This window comes from Macrotis lagotis, chromosome 1 (assembly GCF_037893015.1).
Source record: "Macrotis lagotis isolate mMagLag1 chromosome 1, bilby.v1.9.chrom.fasta, whole genome shotgun sequence".
NCBI classification, from domain to species: Eukaryota; Metazoa; Chordata; class Mammalia; order Peramelemorphia; family Peramelidae; genus Macrotis; species Macrotis lagotis.
Window position 1 is genome coordinate 246,184,945 of NC_133658.1, and position 19,387 is coordinate 246,204,331.

The window sequence follows — 19,387 nt, forward strand, 5'->3', positions numbered from 1 at the left end:
AGTGGCTTGTCCAAGGCCACACAGCTAGGTAATTATTAAGTGTCTGAGGCCGGATTTGAACTCAGGTACTCCTGACTCCAGGGCTGGTGCTCTATCTATTGTACCACCTAGTCGCCCCTACTTTATGAATATTATCATTTGATACTCAAACAACCCTTTAGTGTAGCTGGTATCATTATTTGCATTTTACAATTCAGGAGACTGAGTCAGTCAAAGGTCAAATGATTTGCCCAGGGTCAAATCCAATTTCATGGCAGGTAGGGATATTGTCTTCTGTGAAGCTCCAGGCAAGAGCAGAAGAAAGGATGGGAGCCCACTGTTTTGTCTGTGTTGGAGAAGGCTCTGGGGTTGAAAGGTTAGAAGGAAAAGGTCTTTGTCCTGAGACAGACTGGAGGTCTTGGAAGGGGAGAGGTAAAGTGGCTCTGTCTGAGCAGGACCAACCACTAGGATCAGGGAAATGGTGTCTTGTCCTGGAGGCCTGATTTGATCAGCAGTGGAGGAATAATGAATGCCAGGAGATGGGTGCTCAGGTTTTGTCTCTTTTGCTTTCTGTCATTTAATCTTATTCTGCTAATATGAGGAGATCCTGTTATTTGGGAATAGGACAGTGAGGTCCTTTAGAGGAATAACCTGAATGGAGCTTAGATTTTGGAAGAGATTATAGATGCTGGATGAAACCTGGCTATGTAGGCCATAGGATCATAGATTCAGGGTTGAAAGGGACTTTAGAGATCATTTATTTACCCCAAACCCTCTCATTTTGCAGGTAAGGAAATAAAGTCTGAGAAGTGAAGACTTTCTCAAGGTCACCAGAACTGAAACTCGGGTCCTGTGATTTCTAATCCAGAATTCCTTAGTAGTCCTGAAATGAGCTTCAGTAATCCTTTAGCTCTTTCAACAGTGACCGGCCATAAATCTTCTTCTCAACACTGTCCAATAGTCAGACTCTAACCCTGGGCTACCTGTATTTCTCCCCTAATTAAAATGAAGGTGCTGGAGGTACTGCTGCCAAACACCAGAGGAATGAGCAATGATTATGTAGGTAGAATATACAGGCTCAGATTCTTCCTTTGACACAACCAGGCCTCTGTGGGCCTCAGTTTCTTCATCTGCAAAAATGAGGGGATTGGACCAGATGCCTTCTGAGGACCCTACTTGGTTCTAAATCTTTGATACTAAGCTCCTGAGAACTGAGAGCAAATTTTATCCTGGTAGGTGCAGACAGACATTCTCCCTTGCTCATAATTTCTAGATATGAAGCTTGGGGAATCAGGGATCTAGCACCTGACCCTGAAGTAATGGTTTCTTGTTTGTGAAACCGGGTCAGTTTTTCTTCTATTCTCCCCCTCCCCCTCCTCAGGATCCTTATCTCCTCCTCCCTGTTGCTGCCCATAGCAACGCTCTGGCACCTTGCAGTGAGGGACTGATGCCTGCAATCTGGGTCCAGGGCCTCCCTCTCAGTTGGGGAGATAGATGCTCTTCCAGGCGTTGAAGAGTGGGCAGGTGGGTGGGCAAAGGGCCCTGGTGGAAGGGGAGGAAATGTTCCCACTTTAGGGAAAGGATGACCTTAAGGTTAGAACCAACCAGTGGTGTCTGAAGGTGGCTGGTAGGGAAGAAGAGGCTGGCTGGCTTTTTCCAGCTTAACCTCCTGCCCCCCTATCTCGCCTCAGAGCTGCGTTTGCTCAGAACTACCATTTGGAGGGGGTGAGGCGGGGTGGGGTGGAGAGGAGTGGGTGGGATTAAGAGGGTGGCTACAGTCAGAAGCTAAGGTCCCAGGGATCCAGTCGGTGGAAGGACTCTACCTTCTCTCTTGAGGGAATGAGTTAAATGGGGGGCAGCTCCCCAACTCCTCACAACCCCACTGCTGCTGCTGCCCCTCCCCAGGGACTCTGCCCTACTCCACCCCGTCCTTAGTGTCTATATTCCAAACGAAATCTCCTCCACCAGTCTTAAGAGGAAGGGTTCCTAGATGAGCCAGCCATCGAGGAGTTGGAGGGTCACCGGCCCTTAGATAGGCGTCGGGGTTCTGGAAGGAGAAAGGGGCGGATTGGTTAATTTGGCGTTCAGTTTTCGGGTGTGAGTGTGAAGGGTTTTGTGCAGTGTGGGGAAGGGGTGGAGGGGTGGGTGGGTGAGGGTCCACCCACGAGCGTGCACTGGCACTGTGGCTCCACAGGGGTGCTGGCCTCCTCGGGGGTGACTGTGGGTGGGGGGGAGGGTCCAGCCGGCAGGGCAGAGGGAGGGGTGAGTCCACGCCGGGAGCGCTTCCCCGCGTGTGTGTTCCGCAGGGAGGAGGAGTGGGGTGGGTCCACGCTGTGCTGTGTGCGGGTCCCCGCGTGCGTGGTGTCTGTGTGTGTGGGGGGGTGCCGCGCAGGGGAGAGGGAGGGGCCGGTCCACGGCGTGTGCGGCAGAGCCCCGCGCCTCCTCCCGCGTGTAGGTGTGTGGCACACACGCAGCGAGCAGATCTCGCGTTGCGCTGCCCAGAGCCAGCCCCCCAGCCTCCGGCCCCCCGCCTGGAGCGGAGGTGTCACTCTCTGCCCGCGCTGCCGCCGCTGCTGCTGCTGCTGCTTCTGCCGCCGCCGCCGCCGCCGCTGCGGGGCTGAGCCCGAGCCGGAGCCCGAGGCGCCCGAGGCGGATCCGCCGGCCGCCCGCCCCGCGCCCGCCCCGCAGCCCCGTGCCGCCCCTGCAGCCGCCCGGAGCCCGAGCCCAGAGCGCGCCTCGGGGGAAGCGGCAGCTGTCCCAGCCCCGTCCGCGGCCGCCGCGATGGCCACCACCGTGACCTGCACCCGCTTCACCGACGAGTACCAGCTCTATGAAGACATTGGCAAGTAAGGAGCCGGGCGCCGCGCGGGGGAGGGGGGTGCAGGGCCGGGGCTTGGGGGCGGGGGGCTGCGCCAGCCCGGAGGGAGGGGGACCCTGCTTTCCATGCCCCCCGTCTAGGAAGTGTCGGTCTGCATCTGTTCCCGTGCGTGCTGGCGCGTTTCCCTGGGGGGGGGGCGAGGGGGTGAAGTGTCCAGGCTTGGGGCCAGGGGCGGGGGGCGCATTGCGGGCCCCTGCACCTCCCACTTCTCGGCTGGCTCCCCCGCGCCAGGCGTCCCAGGGCCGGGCTGGCAGCGGCGGCAGCATGGCTACAGTCCCCTGGGTCCCCTGCTCCTTCGCCGCCCCTCCCCCGCCGTCCCCCCCCCCCCCAGCCCTGGCAGCTCCGCTCGGGGCGCCGGGGGGCTTCTTAAGGGCGTGGGGGCGGCGGGGGCGGGGGCCTCGGGAGCAGCGTGCAGACGTGACGCATTTCGCATAGGGGAGGACCGAAGACTGGAGCTGGCGGGGGGCTGGGGGAGGCGGCCATACAGCGGCAGGCGGCCGACCCCCAGCGGCGGCCCCGGCCAGCCCAGCGCCCCGGCTCGGGGCGGCTGCGGCGGCGTGGGCCGGGGGCTCCGGGGGTGGGTCCGCCGCTAGGCCGCCCCAGCGCCCGTGGCGCTGCCCATACCGAGCCGGGTGGGGCTGGGGGCTGGGGTTTGGGGGCGGCCCCCAGCCGCCGGGCTGTCCGGGCCATGTGCTGGCACACCGCTTTGCTGCCTTCTGCATCTCCCGAAGCCGGCCCGGGTTGGGGTGGAGATGCCCAAAGAGGGCCCGCCCATTCTCCTGGGGGGGGGGAGGGAGGGGGAGGAAGCGACAGCGGGCTGGGGTGGGGGGGGATGTATTAACCACTCGGGCGTGAGTGGTAGCCGAGGGAGGGGCGGCCCTGCAGTGCTTCCGAGCCGGCCCCCCCATTCCCATCCCCATCCCCCATGCCTTAAGGCCATGAATCTTGCCTCCTTTAGCACCCTCCCCTCCGCTGAGACCTTTGGGGAGGGATGCGATTTTGTGTGTGAGTATAAAGCCCTTCCACGAGATTTAGTCTCCGGCTCAATTTACGGGCTGCACGGTCCAGATTCCCTTGTCTCCCAGTCCTGTTTTCACTGGGAAGGCGTGGAGATCAGGGAAGAAAGGATTTTGGACTGAGTGCCTGTGGCTTTTGGGTGAGGTTCCACTAGGTGCCGGGAGAGTAGTGAAGTTTTCCTGCCGAAGCACCTGCTAGGAAGAGGAGACAAATTGTAGGAGGCTTGCAGGCCTCAGAGTGCTAGCAGATAGTTCATCTCAAGCAGTTCTATTTTCAGGGCCTACAGGTTGAAACCAGCAAAGAGCCTGGTTTCTGAAATTTCCTTTGTGGGAAGGTGTGCAACCCCATCTACCACTATTCCTTTAATGGATGATAGGGGCAGAGTTAACCCAAGAATAAAGACATAACTTTTCTTTCTTTGGCTGGCTCTCCTTATTTCCCATTTCCTGGGGCTTCCAGACTGGGCTTCCCAGGGGCTCTGACATCTCTTTAATATATTACTTTAGTGAGACTGGATTTCCAAGACAAATAGAAGTACTCAGTATCTTCTGTGGGCAGGGAACCCTTGGTGGCTTTGTGGTACCAAGCTGAGGAAGTAGCAGTGGAACTGGGGGTGGGGGACAAGAAGAGGGCAAAAGATCCGGGTTCTAATTCACGCTTTGCCATAAGCTAACGATGTGATTTGGGGCAAGTCCCCTTTTCTCTGGTTTTCACTTTTCCTCATCTGTAAAACCAGCAAAACACACAAGGTAATTTCTAAGGTTCTATCTGGCTCTGGTTAATAGCCTGACTTTGAATTCAGGTGGAGGTGGTTGGGAAAGGCAACCAATTTCTCTTTGTTCTGGGGCCATTGATGCTCTAAGAAATTTTTTGTGTATTCACTTGACTCCTTAGTCCACCTTTTCTTTCCAATAAAACTTGTGTGGTGATATTTTGAGGTGAGGGACTCTGCTCACTGCTAACTGAAAATCTTTTGAGAACCCCAAGCCTTATTCTTTCTGTGGGAGTGGGAGGAATAGTGCCAGAGGATTTCTTGATCATCCTCACCCTGCTCACCTCCTCCATGATTCTCTCCTTAATCCCCCAGTTAGAAATGACCTTATTCCCCTCCTCAACCCTCACCTTATGCTGTACCACTTTTGCTTCCATTGTCCAGATATACTTAATGATGACTTAGTCTGTACCATAAATACTTTTATCTATACCATAACCCTCTGCTAGACTGTGAGCTCCATGAGGGTCAGGCCTCTCTTCCAAACTTGGAATTTCTCTCACAGTGTATCTAGCTATATGCTCAGTATTCAATGGTGCTTAATAAATGTTTATTTAATTGAAAGAAAGATAGTGTGTTGTAGCTGGCAAAGACTTGCTTTCAGAATGAAGAAGGCTTGAGTTCAAATTCTGAGTCAGTTGAATGCTATCCCTGTGATCAACAGTGGGCAAATCAGGGCACCATGTATAGAGTACTGGCCTGGGATCCAGGAGGACCTCAGTTCAAATCAAACCTCAGACACTTAATCTAGCTGTGTGACCTTGGGCAAATCATTTCCTTTGCAAAAAACCTCTCCAAAAAACAACAGTGGGCAAATCATTGAATTTAGTGCCCTAGATACTTCTTTAATTCTATGACCTGTAAGTTCCATGATGGCAGGAACCATGTGTCATCTAAGATTTATTATTAATCCTGATGATGAATGTTGAGTTAAATTAGATGGATGAGTGGGCAAACTATGTTCTCTGGCATTGTTGGTTTGAGACCAAACTGGAACACTTCTCTTGAAAGTGCTTTGGGGTCAGCTTTCAGGTGGAGGTGCCTAGGAGGTCTGTAGTTCAGCCCTCAGGTGGTGGGGTTCTTCTGATCTACCTTTGGTGCCAGTTGTCTTCTTTAATTATGTCTCTAGCCTTTACTTGGACCTTGAATAGAGATGAATACATAGGATCAGCAGATCCTAGAACTAGAGGATTGTGCACAGAGAACTAGAAGGGACTATAGAAGCTAAATCATTCAACTCCCTCATTTTATTGATGAGGAAGCTGAGTCCTAGAAAAGGGAAATGACTTGACCAAGGATACACAGATTGTAAGTAGCATACCTTTCTTCTCTTAGGGTTCCTTGTATGTTGTATTCTGAGTCAACATGACTGTGACCTTGGAAGTCTATTCCTGCCTTCTTGGAATAATAGGGCAAAAGATATTAGAGGAGACAGTTAGTAGAATATTTAGTATCATGCTTCAGTTTTATCTTATTTTACATGAATTTGGGCAAAGCTTTGGCCCTCCAGGCCATAAATATATAAGAAAGACACAGAGAGGGTAAGGAGTCAAACCCATAGAGAAAGCCAAGAGATGCCATTGAGTACCTTTGAATTTGGTCCCAAAGGAATCAGAGGTCTGAAAGTTGTGGGATCCGGAAGTATGATGGGATATCCTCAAATGACATTGGACTCTGAGGCCAGGCATGTGGAGAGAGAGAGAGAGAGAGAGAGAGAGAGAGAGAGAGAGAGAGAGAGAGAGAGAGAGAGAGAGAGAGAGAGAGAGAGAGAGCGCCTGGCACAGAACTGTTCATGCATTGGGAAATTGGGAAAATGGGACCAGGGAATGCTCTGAGAAGAGCTTTATCTCCATCATTGGTCTCTCATTCTGCTTTAAAAACCCTTGGACAATCTAATTAGGCTAATTCACATGCACCTGTGTGAAGGAGAAGCTGTCCTTTCTTGCCACCATCAGGGACAAACAGAATATTTAAGCTAGAAGTCTCTTTAGAGATCATCTGGCCCTACCCCCTCTTTTTACAGCAAATCCTGGGGAGAATTTCCTCTCAGGTATCCAAAGCAGCTCAGAATTGGATGAGAATAGAACTCCTGGATGAGGGCTCTTCTAAACAAGCTCCTAGCCCAGTCCTTGGAGAATGACAGCAGTGATAAAGGAGAATCTGAGACTTAGGGGCAAACAATATCAGTCATGGATGACCTTCCATCCTTCCCAAAGATCCAAGAGAAGGCAACAACTAGAGGTTATGTTGATTTTGATGGAACTTGGTTGGAGATCAGTGAGTGCCCTTTAAATTGAGAAGACCCATGCGACCAATCAGAGCTGACCCACCTTAAAAGGCCCAGCACTTGATGGCCTCTGGCTTCTGTTGCAGCAACTGTTGCTATAGACCTTTTTGGGGATCTGATGTATTAGCATTTCAGCTGTAGATCCAATGAGATCATATTTGTAAGGTGCTTAGGATAATATCTGGCTCATGGCACTGAATGAATACTTGGTCCTCTCAATTCCCCAACCCCTTCCCTGGTGCTACCCTGAAAAAAAGAGGAAAAAGAGACCAGACTTAGAGTCGGAAGGAATAATAGCTGACTTTTATGTTGGTCTTTGAAATTTGTAGAATGCTTTATATTTCCTATTGCATTTGAGCTTCACAATTAGCCTGTGAGATGTTATTATTATCTTTATTTTACAGATGCTAGAAACTGAGGCTGAGATAATAAAGTGACATACCCAGGGTTACATAATTACTAAGTGTAAATTAGTTACAACAGGATATCACTTTCCTTTGGGTAGGGACTTTTTTATTTTTGTCTTTTGTTCCCAAGGGCCTACAGTGCCTGGTTTACAGTAGATATATTCTCCTATGTTATTTGAATTGAATTGGATTAAATTGTCTAAGGTAGAATTTGAACCCAGGTTCCAAGGTTAACCCTCTTTTTATTCCATCAGGTTACTTTTTTTTTTTTTTACGTTTTTGCAAGGCAAATGGAGTTAAGTGGCTTGCCCAAGGCCACACAGCTAGGTAATTATTAAGTGTCTGAGGTTGGATTTGAACTCAGGTCCTTCGGACTCCAGAGCTGGCGCTCTATCCACTGCGCCACCTAGCCTCCCCGCCATCAGGTTACTTTTAAAATAGACTTCATTACCTACTTACTATGTGACCTTGGACAAGCCATGTAATGTCTCTAGGTTTCAGTTTTCTGAGGCCCTCAGTCAGCAATCTCAAGGTCACCAATCTGGATCACAAAAGATTGAGCATGTAAAGCAGATAAGATAGTTTGCGTTCACCAGGAATAAAGTAGGCATAGCATGCAGTCCTCCGTACATGGATAAATCATATCTATTTCCATAGTCTTTGTATTTATAGTATCTGGTCCTGTGGTTGTTTTCTCGCTTCTCTATTAATTTCTCATGATCAACCAAATTATGCCCTGTTGGAACTTTCAGAGCTGCCCTTGGTAGGGAGGGAAAGGGGAGAAGGAAAGTGGGGACACAGGTCTTTTCTTTTGAGCTCATGGTTCCCCCTTTATTCATTTGTATTTGTCATAAAATCATTGCAACTTATATAACAGAATTTATATTCCCTCATTTGATTTTTCAATAACCCTGAGAGGTGGGCACTCTTATTATTTCCATTTTACTAATGAGGAAATTGAAGCTTAGAAATCAATGATTTGCCTAGGCCCACAGAATGAGTGTCAGAGGTAGAATTCAAATTCAGATCCTCCTGGTTCCAAGTCTAGTAGTCTATTCCCTGGACTATCCTGCCATCTATAGGATGATAGAATTTAGAGTTGGAAGAGATCTTGGAAACTGTGTAGCCCAGCCTTACTCCATTGGATTTTATAGATGAAAAAAACTGAGATGCTGAGGTTAAATCTTTTAACTGAGGTCTTACAGGTTGTAAGCTTTGAACTCAGACTCTGAAGATACTCAAGTTTTCCTGATCTCTGTCACATACAAAACAGAACCCTTTCTTTATAACCAGGAAGCTGAAGGTTTAAGGGTCTTCTGGGTTTGCTCAGCAACAATGGGCAGAGTCCTTGACTAGGCAGGAGGAAGGCATAACTCTAAAGCTCAGATAAGTCTCTGTCAACTTCTCCTCTAGGGTATTTTTTTAGTTAACCAATATGTAATTATGTACTTTTACTAGGTGACCAGCAATCTCCCTCCACCTTGTGGATATTTGTTATGGTTTAGTACTTAAGCATCAGACTTGGCACTGTTGAAACATAGATAGAAAATAAGTCTCTACCCTCAATGAGCTTGTTGTTTGGAAGTGACAATCCTTACATATGTAATTAACTAATAAATAAAATGCAAAATAACAGTAACTGTAATAAATAAGTACTTGAACAGTAACAAAATACATAAATAACTAATAAAATGTGATGATTATAATAAACAACTGTAATAAATGAAATACATAAATAACTATTATAAACTTTCTGAGGATAGGAACTGTGTAATTTTTTTCTGTGCATCCCTAGATCCTAAGTGTATACTGATTACAGTAACTTGTCCATGATCACACAGATAGCAGAGCTGAGACTTGAACCCATCTTCCTGCTTTTCCACACCTAAGCCTCTAAATGAAAGGTTGAAATACGACCTCTTATAATGCCCAGTTCCTTCAAGACTCAGTTTAAGTATTCATTTTCAGTAAAGTTTTTCCTGATGCTAACACCTTCTACCCAGGGGTAGAACCTTGTAGTCTCCATGCTGCACTAAGACTTTTGGGACACCTTGTGTATTTTTTGTATTTCTCCATTTCCTCCCCTCATCCCCTCACAACAGTGTAAACTCCTCGAAGTCTGCCTTTGTATCCCTAGTACCCAGGACAATGCCTGGCACAGAGTAGGAACTGGATCAATATTTGTGGGTTGATTGATAATACAATCCAGAATACAAATTGTTTGGAAAAGACCCAACAGTAGTTTGAGAAATGCAAGTAGGGAGAGGTTGCTTCAAATTGTGGTAGTGATGGTGAATCAAAGAAGGCTATTTGGATGAACCAATTCCAGAAGTGGACCTTGAGGCTGATTCATAGGTTCCTAAGCTCATAGTTTTAGAGGCCATTTAGCCCAATCCCCACTTTTTATTTTTTTCCTTTTTAAACAAAGGAGGAAACTCAGGATCAGATTTGTCCAAGGTGACATCATAAGAATATGGATATACAGGGATAGGTGAGTGCAAGGTAAGACTATGGAACAAGTGTTATTCCGGTTTGATTGGAACAATCTGAGAAAGAAAATCATCCAAATGAGGCTTCAAAGGTATCTGTAGATAGCATGGAAGACTATGAATGCCAGACTGCTTGTATTTTATTTGGTAAGCCATGGGGAAGAGAAGAGAAAAAACCATAATAAGAATGATACATCTTTATGAAGGATGCATTGAAGAGGGGTCAGACTTGGAGCAAGGTTGACAATTAGGAGGCCAGTATAAGTATCCAGGTGGGAGATAACAGAGGCCCCAACAGGTAGCACTGGGACTGAAAAGGATGTTGGTAGGCTCATAGTTTTAGCTCTTAAAGGGACCTCAGAAGGTGTGAAGTTCCGTCTTTTCATTTTGAAGGGGAAGAAGCTGAGTTAAGAGAGGTTACTTGTCCAAGGTCACATAAATGGTGGAGCTTGAATTTGAACCCAGGTCATAGAATCCTAGATCTAGGATTAGAAGGGCCCTTAGACGTCATTGAGTCCAACTCTTTATTTTATAGATAAGGACTCAGGCACCAGGAAGTTAAATATCTTATTCAAGGGGTGGCTAGGTGGCACAGTGGATAGAGCACTGGCCCTGGAGTCAGGAGGACCTGAGTTCAAATCTAGCCTCAGACACTTAATAATTACCTAGTTGTGTGGTCTTGGGCAAGCCACTGGAGCCTTGCAAAGACCTAAAAAACAAAAACAAAAAAAAATCTTATCTAAGGTCAATTAAGATAATTAAGTAACTGAGGTGGAATTCAGCTAAGGTTTTCATGACTCAGATTCTAGCCAGAAGGGTTCCCTGACTCCAGATTTTGCTTTAAACAATGTTTTGTTTTTGTCTCCCTCTTCCCATGCTGTCTGGATCTTGCCAGTGAGAGAAAGGATTTTGAAGTGTATCACAAGGAAGATGACAAAAGGGATAGGTGGATGCATATTGTGTTAAGTCATGTCCTACTCTTCATGATTCCATTTGGGGTTTTCTTGGCAAAGAGCCTGGGGTGGTTTGCCATTTCCTTCTCCAGATCATTTTATAGATGAGGAAACTTGAGGCAAAGTGGGTGTAGTGATTTGCCTTGGGTCACTTGGCTAGTAATTGTATGAGACTGAATTTGAACTCAGATCTTCCTGACAACAGTCCAAGCACTTTATTGTACCACTTAGCTGCTTCAGATGCATATATTGGGGAAGAGAATAGGAGAGGGTCCAGGGGGTAATGTTCTGATCCCACTGGGGCACCCCCTGCTCAGAGAAGAACCTATGGTTGCTTAACCACCTTTACATGTTACTCAAGAGCAGCTGATTGTCTTGGTCCTGTTTCTCACCCCTGGAACTGATGGACCGTGCTTTATTCACTATCCCACCTAGCTGCCCCCATACCCCATTTCAAAGAAGTAGTAGCTAGGGCCTTAAATTGGCCCCTAAAATTGGTTCCTGGGTTGAGGTTGCTTATGATATAATAGCAAATTTAATTTCTCTGGCACTCCAAAATGTATAAAGTACTTTCCTTAGAAAAAATCTTGTGAAATAGCTACTCAAATCAAATAACAGGCTTTTATTAAGCACACCTACTGTTGGACATACCAGTACAAAGAATGAAAACATCCCTGTTTTCAAGGAGGTGACACTTTATTTGGGGAGACTGTGGGGTGTGTGTGTGTCTGTGTGTGTGTGTGTGTGTGTGTGTGAATACAAAGTAAATAATGAGCAGTACAAATATGGTGATCCCCGTTTTGCAGATGGGGAAACTGAGACTTAGAGAGATTTAAATGATTTGCTCTTGCTCATACAGGAGATGGTGCACTGCCAGCAGCCTTGTTGGCTCACTGCCATGGATAGGGCTTTTTAAGTACACAGTTGTCATGTGCATTTGTGGCCTCAGGTGGATGGAACCCAGGTTTATTTAAAGCTCCAGCCACTGGCAACAAGTCAAGCCCTCCTTGGGTACTCTTGGTCTTGAAGAGAAGAGCCAGTGACTGCAGGGCCCTCTGTCCTTTCCAACAGGAGACGTACCCTTATTGCTTCATTAGCCCTGGATACTATTTCTATTTTTATCATGGAATCAATGGCTATATTTTAAAGTAATCTTCAGGCCCTGCGGCCCCACATTGGCCTGTAACTAGGCCCACCAAAAGGTGCTAGCTTCTTTATGGTGGGGGTGGGGGTAGAGGGTGAGGGCAGATCTTCCCCCTGGGGGTTTGGTCTTCTCTGTCCAACTGTGAAGCAGCTGCTCAGGTGTGGGTGTGGGTGGGAATGCGAATGGGGATGGGGTTGGGGTTAGGGATGGGAGCTGCCTCTTACAAGGATTCTTTTGCCTTGGACCAGCCTTCCAGTCTGCCTGTCTTATAGACTGAAATACTAGGGGCTCAAGTAGTTCTCAATGAGGGACAGAGATATCTCCCTCAGAGATAGTAAAGGAGACTCCCAAAAGCAGAATGGGACATTGAAACAAGGGCAGAATTTGCTGTTAGAGGACTGGATTCCAACCCCATCTTTGTCCTTTGCTTAGTCAAGGACCTCAGACAAGTAGCTTAACCTCTTGGGCCTCAGTTTTCTCATCTGTAAAATATTGCTTCTGAGGGCCCTTCCCTTTCTAGTTTGAGATCCATGATCCTCCTCATCTAAGCTGCAGAGAGGCAAATTTGGGCTTAGGACTGGGAAAATTCAAATACAGTGCACTGCTCAGAGGCAATGGGGCTGTGCTCATGGGCGGGGGATGCTTCAAGCAGAAACTAAGTTCCTTGAGTTTCTGCTAGGTGTAATATGAATTGTTTATAACTTCAACTTGCAGTGACACCATACATGGACTGAGGGATTCCTTGTCACTATGAAAACAATATCATGGATGACCTTCAAAAGTTTGAAGGCCACTTCTCTACATTGAGAGGTGCTGTGCCATACTAGGTAGAGCATTGGACTTGGAGTCAGGAAGGTCTGGGTTCAAACCCCCCCCCCCAAATCCTAGCCTATGATATTAGGAAAGCCATTTAACCACTTTGTGCCTCACTGTCCCATATGTGGAATGGGGATTAAATAGCATTTGCAATATCTACTTCATAGGGCTGTTGGGAGTCCCAGGAGAGATAATATGCACAACTTTGCAAACTTTAAAGTATTATAATGAAGTCAACCATGATCAATAGACAAAATCATCCAGGATCTTGCTAAGAATTCATTGTAAGTATTTAGGTACAAAAACCGACTTTTGAATTGATGTTAGACATTGAGTTCCTGGAGGATAGGGACTTTTGTCTTTCTTTGTATCCCCAGAATTTGGCATGTGATAGGCTTTTAATAAATGCCTACTGACTGACTATTGACTAATTGAACCACCTTGAGAACCAGGTTCTGGAGAAGAGAAGTGGAAGCAGGTCAAGAAAAAATTCATTTGTTGCCTTTCAGGGTGGTCACCAGATCATGGCCAGATCTCAGATGCTGCCCTGTCCTATGGGACTAACTGAACATCTGCCCCAACGGAGAACCACAAAGACTTCTCACATGTATGGGAGTTCAGAACTCCTTGGTATAGTTAATTAACTCTTCAGGTGGTGCAGGTTACCATGTTTTGAATTTTTGTGATTCTGGTGCTAGTTTTTTTTTTTTTTAAAATCTTCCATGGGTGGCAGCTAGGTGGCAAGTGGCTAGAATACTGGCCCTGGAGTCAGGAGTACCTGAGTTCAAATCTGATCTCAGACACTTAATTATTGCCTAGCTGTGTGACCTTGGGCAAGTCACTTAATCCCATTGCCTTAAATAAAAAAAAAAAAATTTAAAAAAATCTTCCATGAGGCTTCCTCCCAAAATGCTGGATTCTTTTCTCAGATTCATTCAATATTTTGTGAATTCTCCTATACCCCTTTGGGCTATCTATTCATCTATCTTTCCTTTGCTCTTGCATCACAGCCAACCTCCCTCCTATTCTTGGTCACCAGTTGCTTTAATAGTATCTTACTGATGGTTCTCTATTAATAAAAAAGTAGACAGTCTTTTTTGACTCAACCACATGTAGCTTGGAATTTTCTGACAGGTATTCCGCAATTCTTAGTTATTTATTCACATGTAGTCATGGAACCTCAACTCTAGAAGGGACCTCAGAGGACATAATGGTCAACCAATAGCAAAACAAGGGTCCTTTCTACATTCAGATTACAGGGAGAATATTGATGTTAAAAAATTAAAATTGTGGAAGCAAATAGCTTGGAATCAGCATGAAGATCAATTTTTATTTGAAAACCCCTGTAATTTATCAACCACAGTCTAGTCTGTTCTCTTCCTGTTTGATTCGGGGCCTAATTTATTATCTTTCTGTGTGTCCATCCAAAATATATCCACTAGGTTGCCCATACAAACAATAAGAACAACAGTGTCTGTTCAATATGTGGTTTTCATCCACTTTATTTTTTATGTGGATTTTTAGTATTTGAATGAACAAATAAACTCTGTTCAACCCTGACATTTTCAGAAATTTTAAAATGTGAACTGTTAAAATTCAAATTGAGCCATATTTTAAATTTTCTCATATACTTGTTGCTTTTTGTTAAAGTGCTGAATGTTCTTAATTATATAAGGAGGGGATCAGATGAGATGACTTCTAAGGTACTTTCTAGATTATAAAAATTTATGATCTATGACATTTTAAAATTTATATTACATCCTCCACTTCTTGTTTTCCCCTGGTGGGCTAGAAAGCATTCTTGGACCTTTCATATTATTGTTTCCAGTGTTGGTTAGGAAGTTTTCAAAAATTAATTGTATTGTTGGAATATACCCTCATCAAGTTCCTTGTTAAACTGCATTGATATTTTGGCTGATTCATGGTGAGCCTGTGGTCCCTTGTCATCATCTTTGTCTATTCATGCATATAATATGTGATTCTAGAGGAGTAGAGAGATACAGAGGGAGAGGGAGAGACAGAGAATACTTTTAGCAGAAGGGATCTGGAAACCTTCATGGAGGGAAAGGCATCTGAACAAGGAGGAGCCTTGAAGAGGAGAATTCTGAAATGCAAAAAGAGATACTTTATCAGCCAGTGACTCAGTTTCCTCCATCTGTAAAACATTAGTTCTTTCTTTAGATCTTTTGAAGATAAGGTACTCTCCTCCTCCTCTCTCTTCCCTTTCCTCCCCTTCCATTCAAAGTTGGGCACCCTCCTTTGTTTTTTCATTGGATTTTGAACTGAGATATTATTGAACCACCCTGGAATTGAACATGTGATTTAACATATAAAGCTTTGGAATGATTGGGTCAGGCCCATATTCTTTTATTTATGACTATCCCTAGCCATGTGAAAGGTGTACAGTTTTCCTAAGTATGAAAGCTATGAGATTAAAAGGTGTTTTTTAAAATTTCTTTTTGGAGATAGAAAATAGAAACCTGCATTGTTTTTTAAAAAAGCACTCATTTCAGCTCTGAAGCCATTTTGTTAATTTAGGAGCACAGACACATTTTGGAAAAACTCTTGTCTTCATTAAATTTAATGTAGAAGTCATTCTAGTTGTACATTTTTTAGATATCATCTGTGGGAAGTAAAAATTGAACAACTGCATAGTGCTCTATGCAGAGAGGGGCTTAATAAGTGTTCATCAAATGAATAAATGAACTTAATTTATGCCTTATAAAATTACTTTATTTGGCATATTAAACTTAAAAGTAAGCTTTATTCAAATACAAGTTTGCTAATTGAATTTACTTTGAAATGTTTAAAAATTTTATTCAAAATGAAACTAAAAGCTGATTTTCTTTGAAGTCTCTACTTCTCTTGTTTTTTTTTTCTCATTTAAAGAATTAAAGCAGCCATCACCCTCAAGGTTAAACAAATATATTACTATATTTTCTGGATAGGGTGATTTGTAAAGTATCAAACATATATATATATATATATATACACATATACATATATATATATGTATATATATATATATATACATATATATATATATACCTTCATTTTCAAAGTACACTTGTAGAGGAGAGGAGGTAAGGTGATGGAGGTATTACTCCCAAAGTCACTGAATACTGTTTTTTTTTTTTTAACTCTATGGTTGTATATTTTCTGCGCTGTCATTATCAGTAGTTTCTTGTTTCTTCGGCTTAAGTTTTGACCATTGTTCATTCACTAAGTCTTTATTAATCTTGGCAATTGGAATATAAGAATAGATATAAACAAATCTTGTTTACAAGGAACTTATATTTTACTGGGGAAGAGGGAGGAGAGGAGGAGACACCATGTTAAGACAAAACAAAATCTATTTAAAATCATTTGGGGAAGGGAGAGTGTGCCAACTCTTGGTGGGGGGCGGGGATCAGGGTAGTCTTTGTAGTAGATGAGGGAAGAGCCCCCCTGCAAAGTCATTTAATACAATTTTTGCTATATAGATCTTTATTCAGTCTGTTTTCTGAGCTGTCACTATCAGCAGTTTCTGTTCCTTCTGCTACTTCATATTTAACTTTTTCACACGCTTTTAAAACTTGAAGCTTTGTTTGGATTGAGATGAGCTCTTCTCCTTGCTTATATTAGCTTATTTTTTTGAATTGATGTATTATTAGACAAAGAAGGTTTTTTGTTTTTCTTTTTTACATGATGCAGAAGATAAAATCTGAAGTGGGTACGATGCAAGGGACCTTCAGTTCAGTTCCATTATGTCTCATAAAAAGGCCTTGCCATTATGATTGGTAATAGTAATCAAAGTGTCATTTATATTCTGTTTTAAAGGTTGCTAAGCACAAATAATAGATGTCTCTTTAACCCCATTTTCTATATGAGGAATTTGAGGCACAGAGAGTTGAGTAATTTGAGATTAAGCTGTGGCCACACAGCTAATAAACTTCTGTGGTAAAATTTGAAACCAGTGTCTTAATGGATAGAGATCTGTGCCTGGTGTCAGGAAGACCTGATTTCAAATTTAGCCTCAGATACTTATTAGCTGTGTGACCCTGGGCAAATCACTTAACTCGGTTTGCCTTAATCTGCTGGAGAAGTAAATGACACTCTAGTATCTTTGCCAAGAAACCCCATGATATAGTTTATGGAGTTCTGAAGATTGGTACACAACTGAACAACAATCTATAATTCTCTATCTGTTTTACCGCACTGATTCTCTGAATTGTAGGAGAACTGTGACTGGAAAAATAACAATCCAAATTTTAGGACCAAGTGAATTAAAGTGTCTGAGTCTCAGTTTCCTCATCTGTAAAAGGATGGGGTTGGATTCTGTGATGCTTCTCTAAGGACATTTCTGGTTCTCAGTCTATGTATCAAGCTTCTAAAACATGTCACATTTTCTGCACCTTCTATATTGTTCCCTTTCAGCAATAAGTCCTCAGTGGCCTGTTTGTCCTCTAGTCCAGTCTATTGTAATAATGGTGTTCTCATCATATCTCAGCTTTGGCTCTTGAATTTAAGAAATTCTCAGCAGCAGGGCCTCGTTGACAGCACCATCCTGCCCATTTCTTAATAAAGTCTTTCACTTTACTTCTATTCTTGTAAGCGGAGATATACTTAGATTCTCAGCAAACAGTTGATTTTATCTGGGCCATTTGGTAAGGAGTGTCTGACAAGAGTGCACTGTCTAATTTAGATGCAGTGACTGGTGGAGAAATGGGCTTTTGAATCTTCAGGGAGTTCTGTAGTTGAACCCAAAAGACATCCTCATTAGGTACAATGTTCCTTCCCCTGCTGGGTCCTTGGAGGTTCTCAGCCCTTACCTTGTTTGTCAGTCAAACCTAGTCGAGAAAGTTGTGTGGTCACTTTTGTGGGGTACAGATTCATCTTATTCAGCTGATTTTTTGCCTGAGAAACCCTTTCCCAGAAGGACTGTTGAGAAAGCAGTTTGGTAGGCGTTTTGCAATTACTGGCACTGGTGCTCTGGAGAAATCTTTAAACTATAGCCATATCACATCTTTATCTATAAAAATCACACACATCCATAGATTTTAAATTTATGCTTTTTGATTTTGCATTACATGCTTTCTAAAAATACCTCTCCCTCCCACTAGTCAGCTTCCCCTTGTAACAAGTTACAAAAGAAAAAGGAAAAAAATACATCCAATACATCATTTATACCTGACTTTATACCTAGTAGTCTCCCACCTCAGCAGTGATTGGGGGGCAATCAGTTTTCTTTCTTTACTCTTGCTCTTGTAAGAGCTTTGCCAGTCTTCTCCCTTCCCTTCCTATCCTAGCTCCAAATGAAGCTGATGGAAGTTGGAAGATAGAGATTGGTAGAATTCATAGTATCAAAATTTTAGAGCTGGAAAGGATATCATCTAGTCTAAACCTCCAAATTTATAGATGAGAAAATGGAGTCTCAGAGAAATTAAGGGACTTATAGAATCATAGAGTCATGGAGTTTTAAGTTCAGAGCTGTATGGTAATGTAGAGGCCATGGGTTCATAGATGTGGAGCTGGAAGATACTTGAGAAGCCATTTAGTCCAACCCCTTTATTTTACAGATGAAGAAACTGAGGCTCAGAGAAGTTAAGGGACTTGTTCAGTGTTACACAACTAAGATATGAGATATGCTTCAAACCCAAGTCTTCTGGATTCCAGGCCTAGTGTTCTAATTATTCATTATACCACGTTGCCTCTTACTGTATTGGGAAATAGTTTGTCAGAGTCCAAATGCACTCCTTTCCACTATACCATGTTGAGAGTTTAGTACATACTCCTTCTTAAGTACCAAAGTTACAACATGAATAGCTTTTATTTTTCATAATTTCTTTTTCCTCTTAGAGATCTTTTTTTTTGGGGGGGCAGTATCCAATTTCATGATGTTATAGAGAAGATATATATATATATATATATATATATATATATATATATACACACACACACATATATGGCTGACTTTGGCAGTGAGATGGTGGATAGAGTGTGGGGCTTGAAGTCTGGAAGACTTCAATTCAATTTCAGACACCTAATTATCTGTGTGATCTTGGGGAAGTCAGTTTCATTAATTGTAGAATGGTGTTATCTTAACAGGGTTTTGTGAGGATCAAATGAGATAATATTTTAAAGCATTTAGCACAGTGCTTTATAAATGCTCCTCCCTTCCTTCCATCCATCCATCCATTCATCCATCCATCCATCCATCCATCCATCCGTCCATCCACTCATCCAACTGATTATTTATCTGTAATGCCTGTTCAAGCTATGTATAGGAACTGACTCAATAAGCTGCCCATCAAGATGGGTGTCATCGTCTGGTCAAAATACATTAAACTTTTTTTGTTTTCATTATGAATTTTATTAAATATCCATCAGAAAATAAACATTTGAACTTATGAAGAACATTATACATGAAACTGTGAATGTTATGTATAGTTTGTTTTATGAAAGGGAAATGTTTTTCATCCACTCTGTTTTGTCAATGTGGATGGTTAGACCGACCTCTTTTTCTAATGCTATTTCTATTTCTATGGATTTCACCAATGAGACTTCCTAATGTTACAGGGTGTGGAGCAAGCAGTTAGTACTCCCTCACCTTTGAATCACAAAATGTCATGATCTCAGAAGAATCAAGATTCCAAGTAACTCAAA

The 19,387-nt window shown here is 43.8% G+C and overlaps 1 protein-coding gene across 23 annotated transcripts in view; it reads left to right on the forward strand.

The window, feature by feature from the left end:
- The first annotated feature begins 2,723 nt into the window (after positions 1–2,723).
- The window catches only part of CAMK2B (calcium/calmodulin dependent protein kinase II beta), a 285,827-nt gene continuing 269,163 nt past the window's right edge, over positions 2,724–19,387 (forward strand). For 14 of the 23 annotated variants that reach the window (XM_074210093.1, XM_074210098.1, XM_074210088.1 and 11 more), the window contains exon 1: positions 2,726–2,825. In XM_074210093.1, coding sequence (XP_074066194.1) covers positions 2,761–2,825 — 65 coding nt within the window. In that variant the 5' untranslated portion in view covers positions 2,726–2,760. Of the gene's footprint in view, positions 2,826–19,387 lie in introns of all 23 variants that reach the window. The other 9 variants (XM_074210077.1, XM_074210085.1, XM_074210078.1 and 6 more) reach the window with 2 other exon arrangements.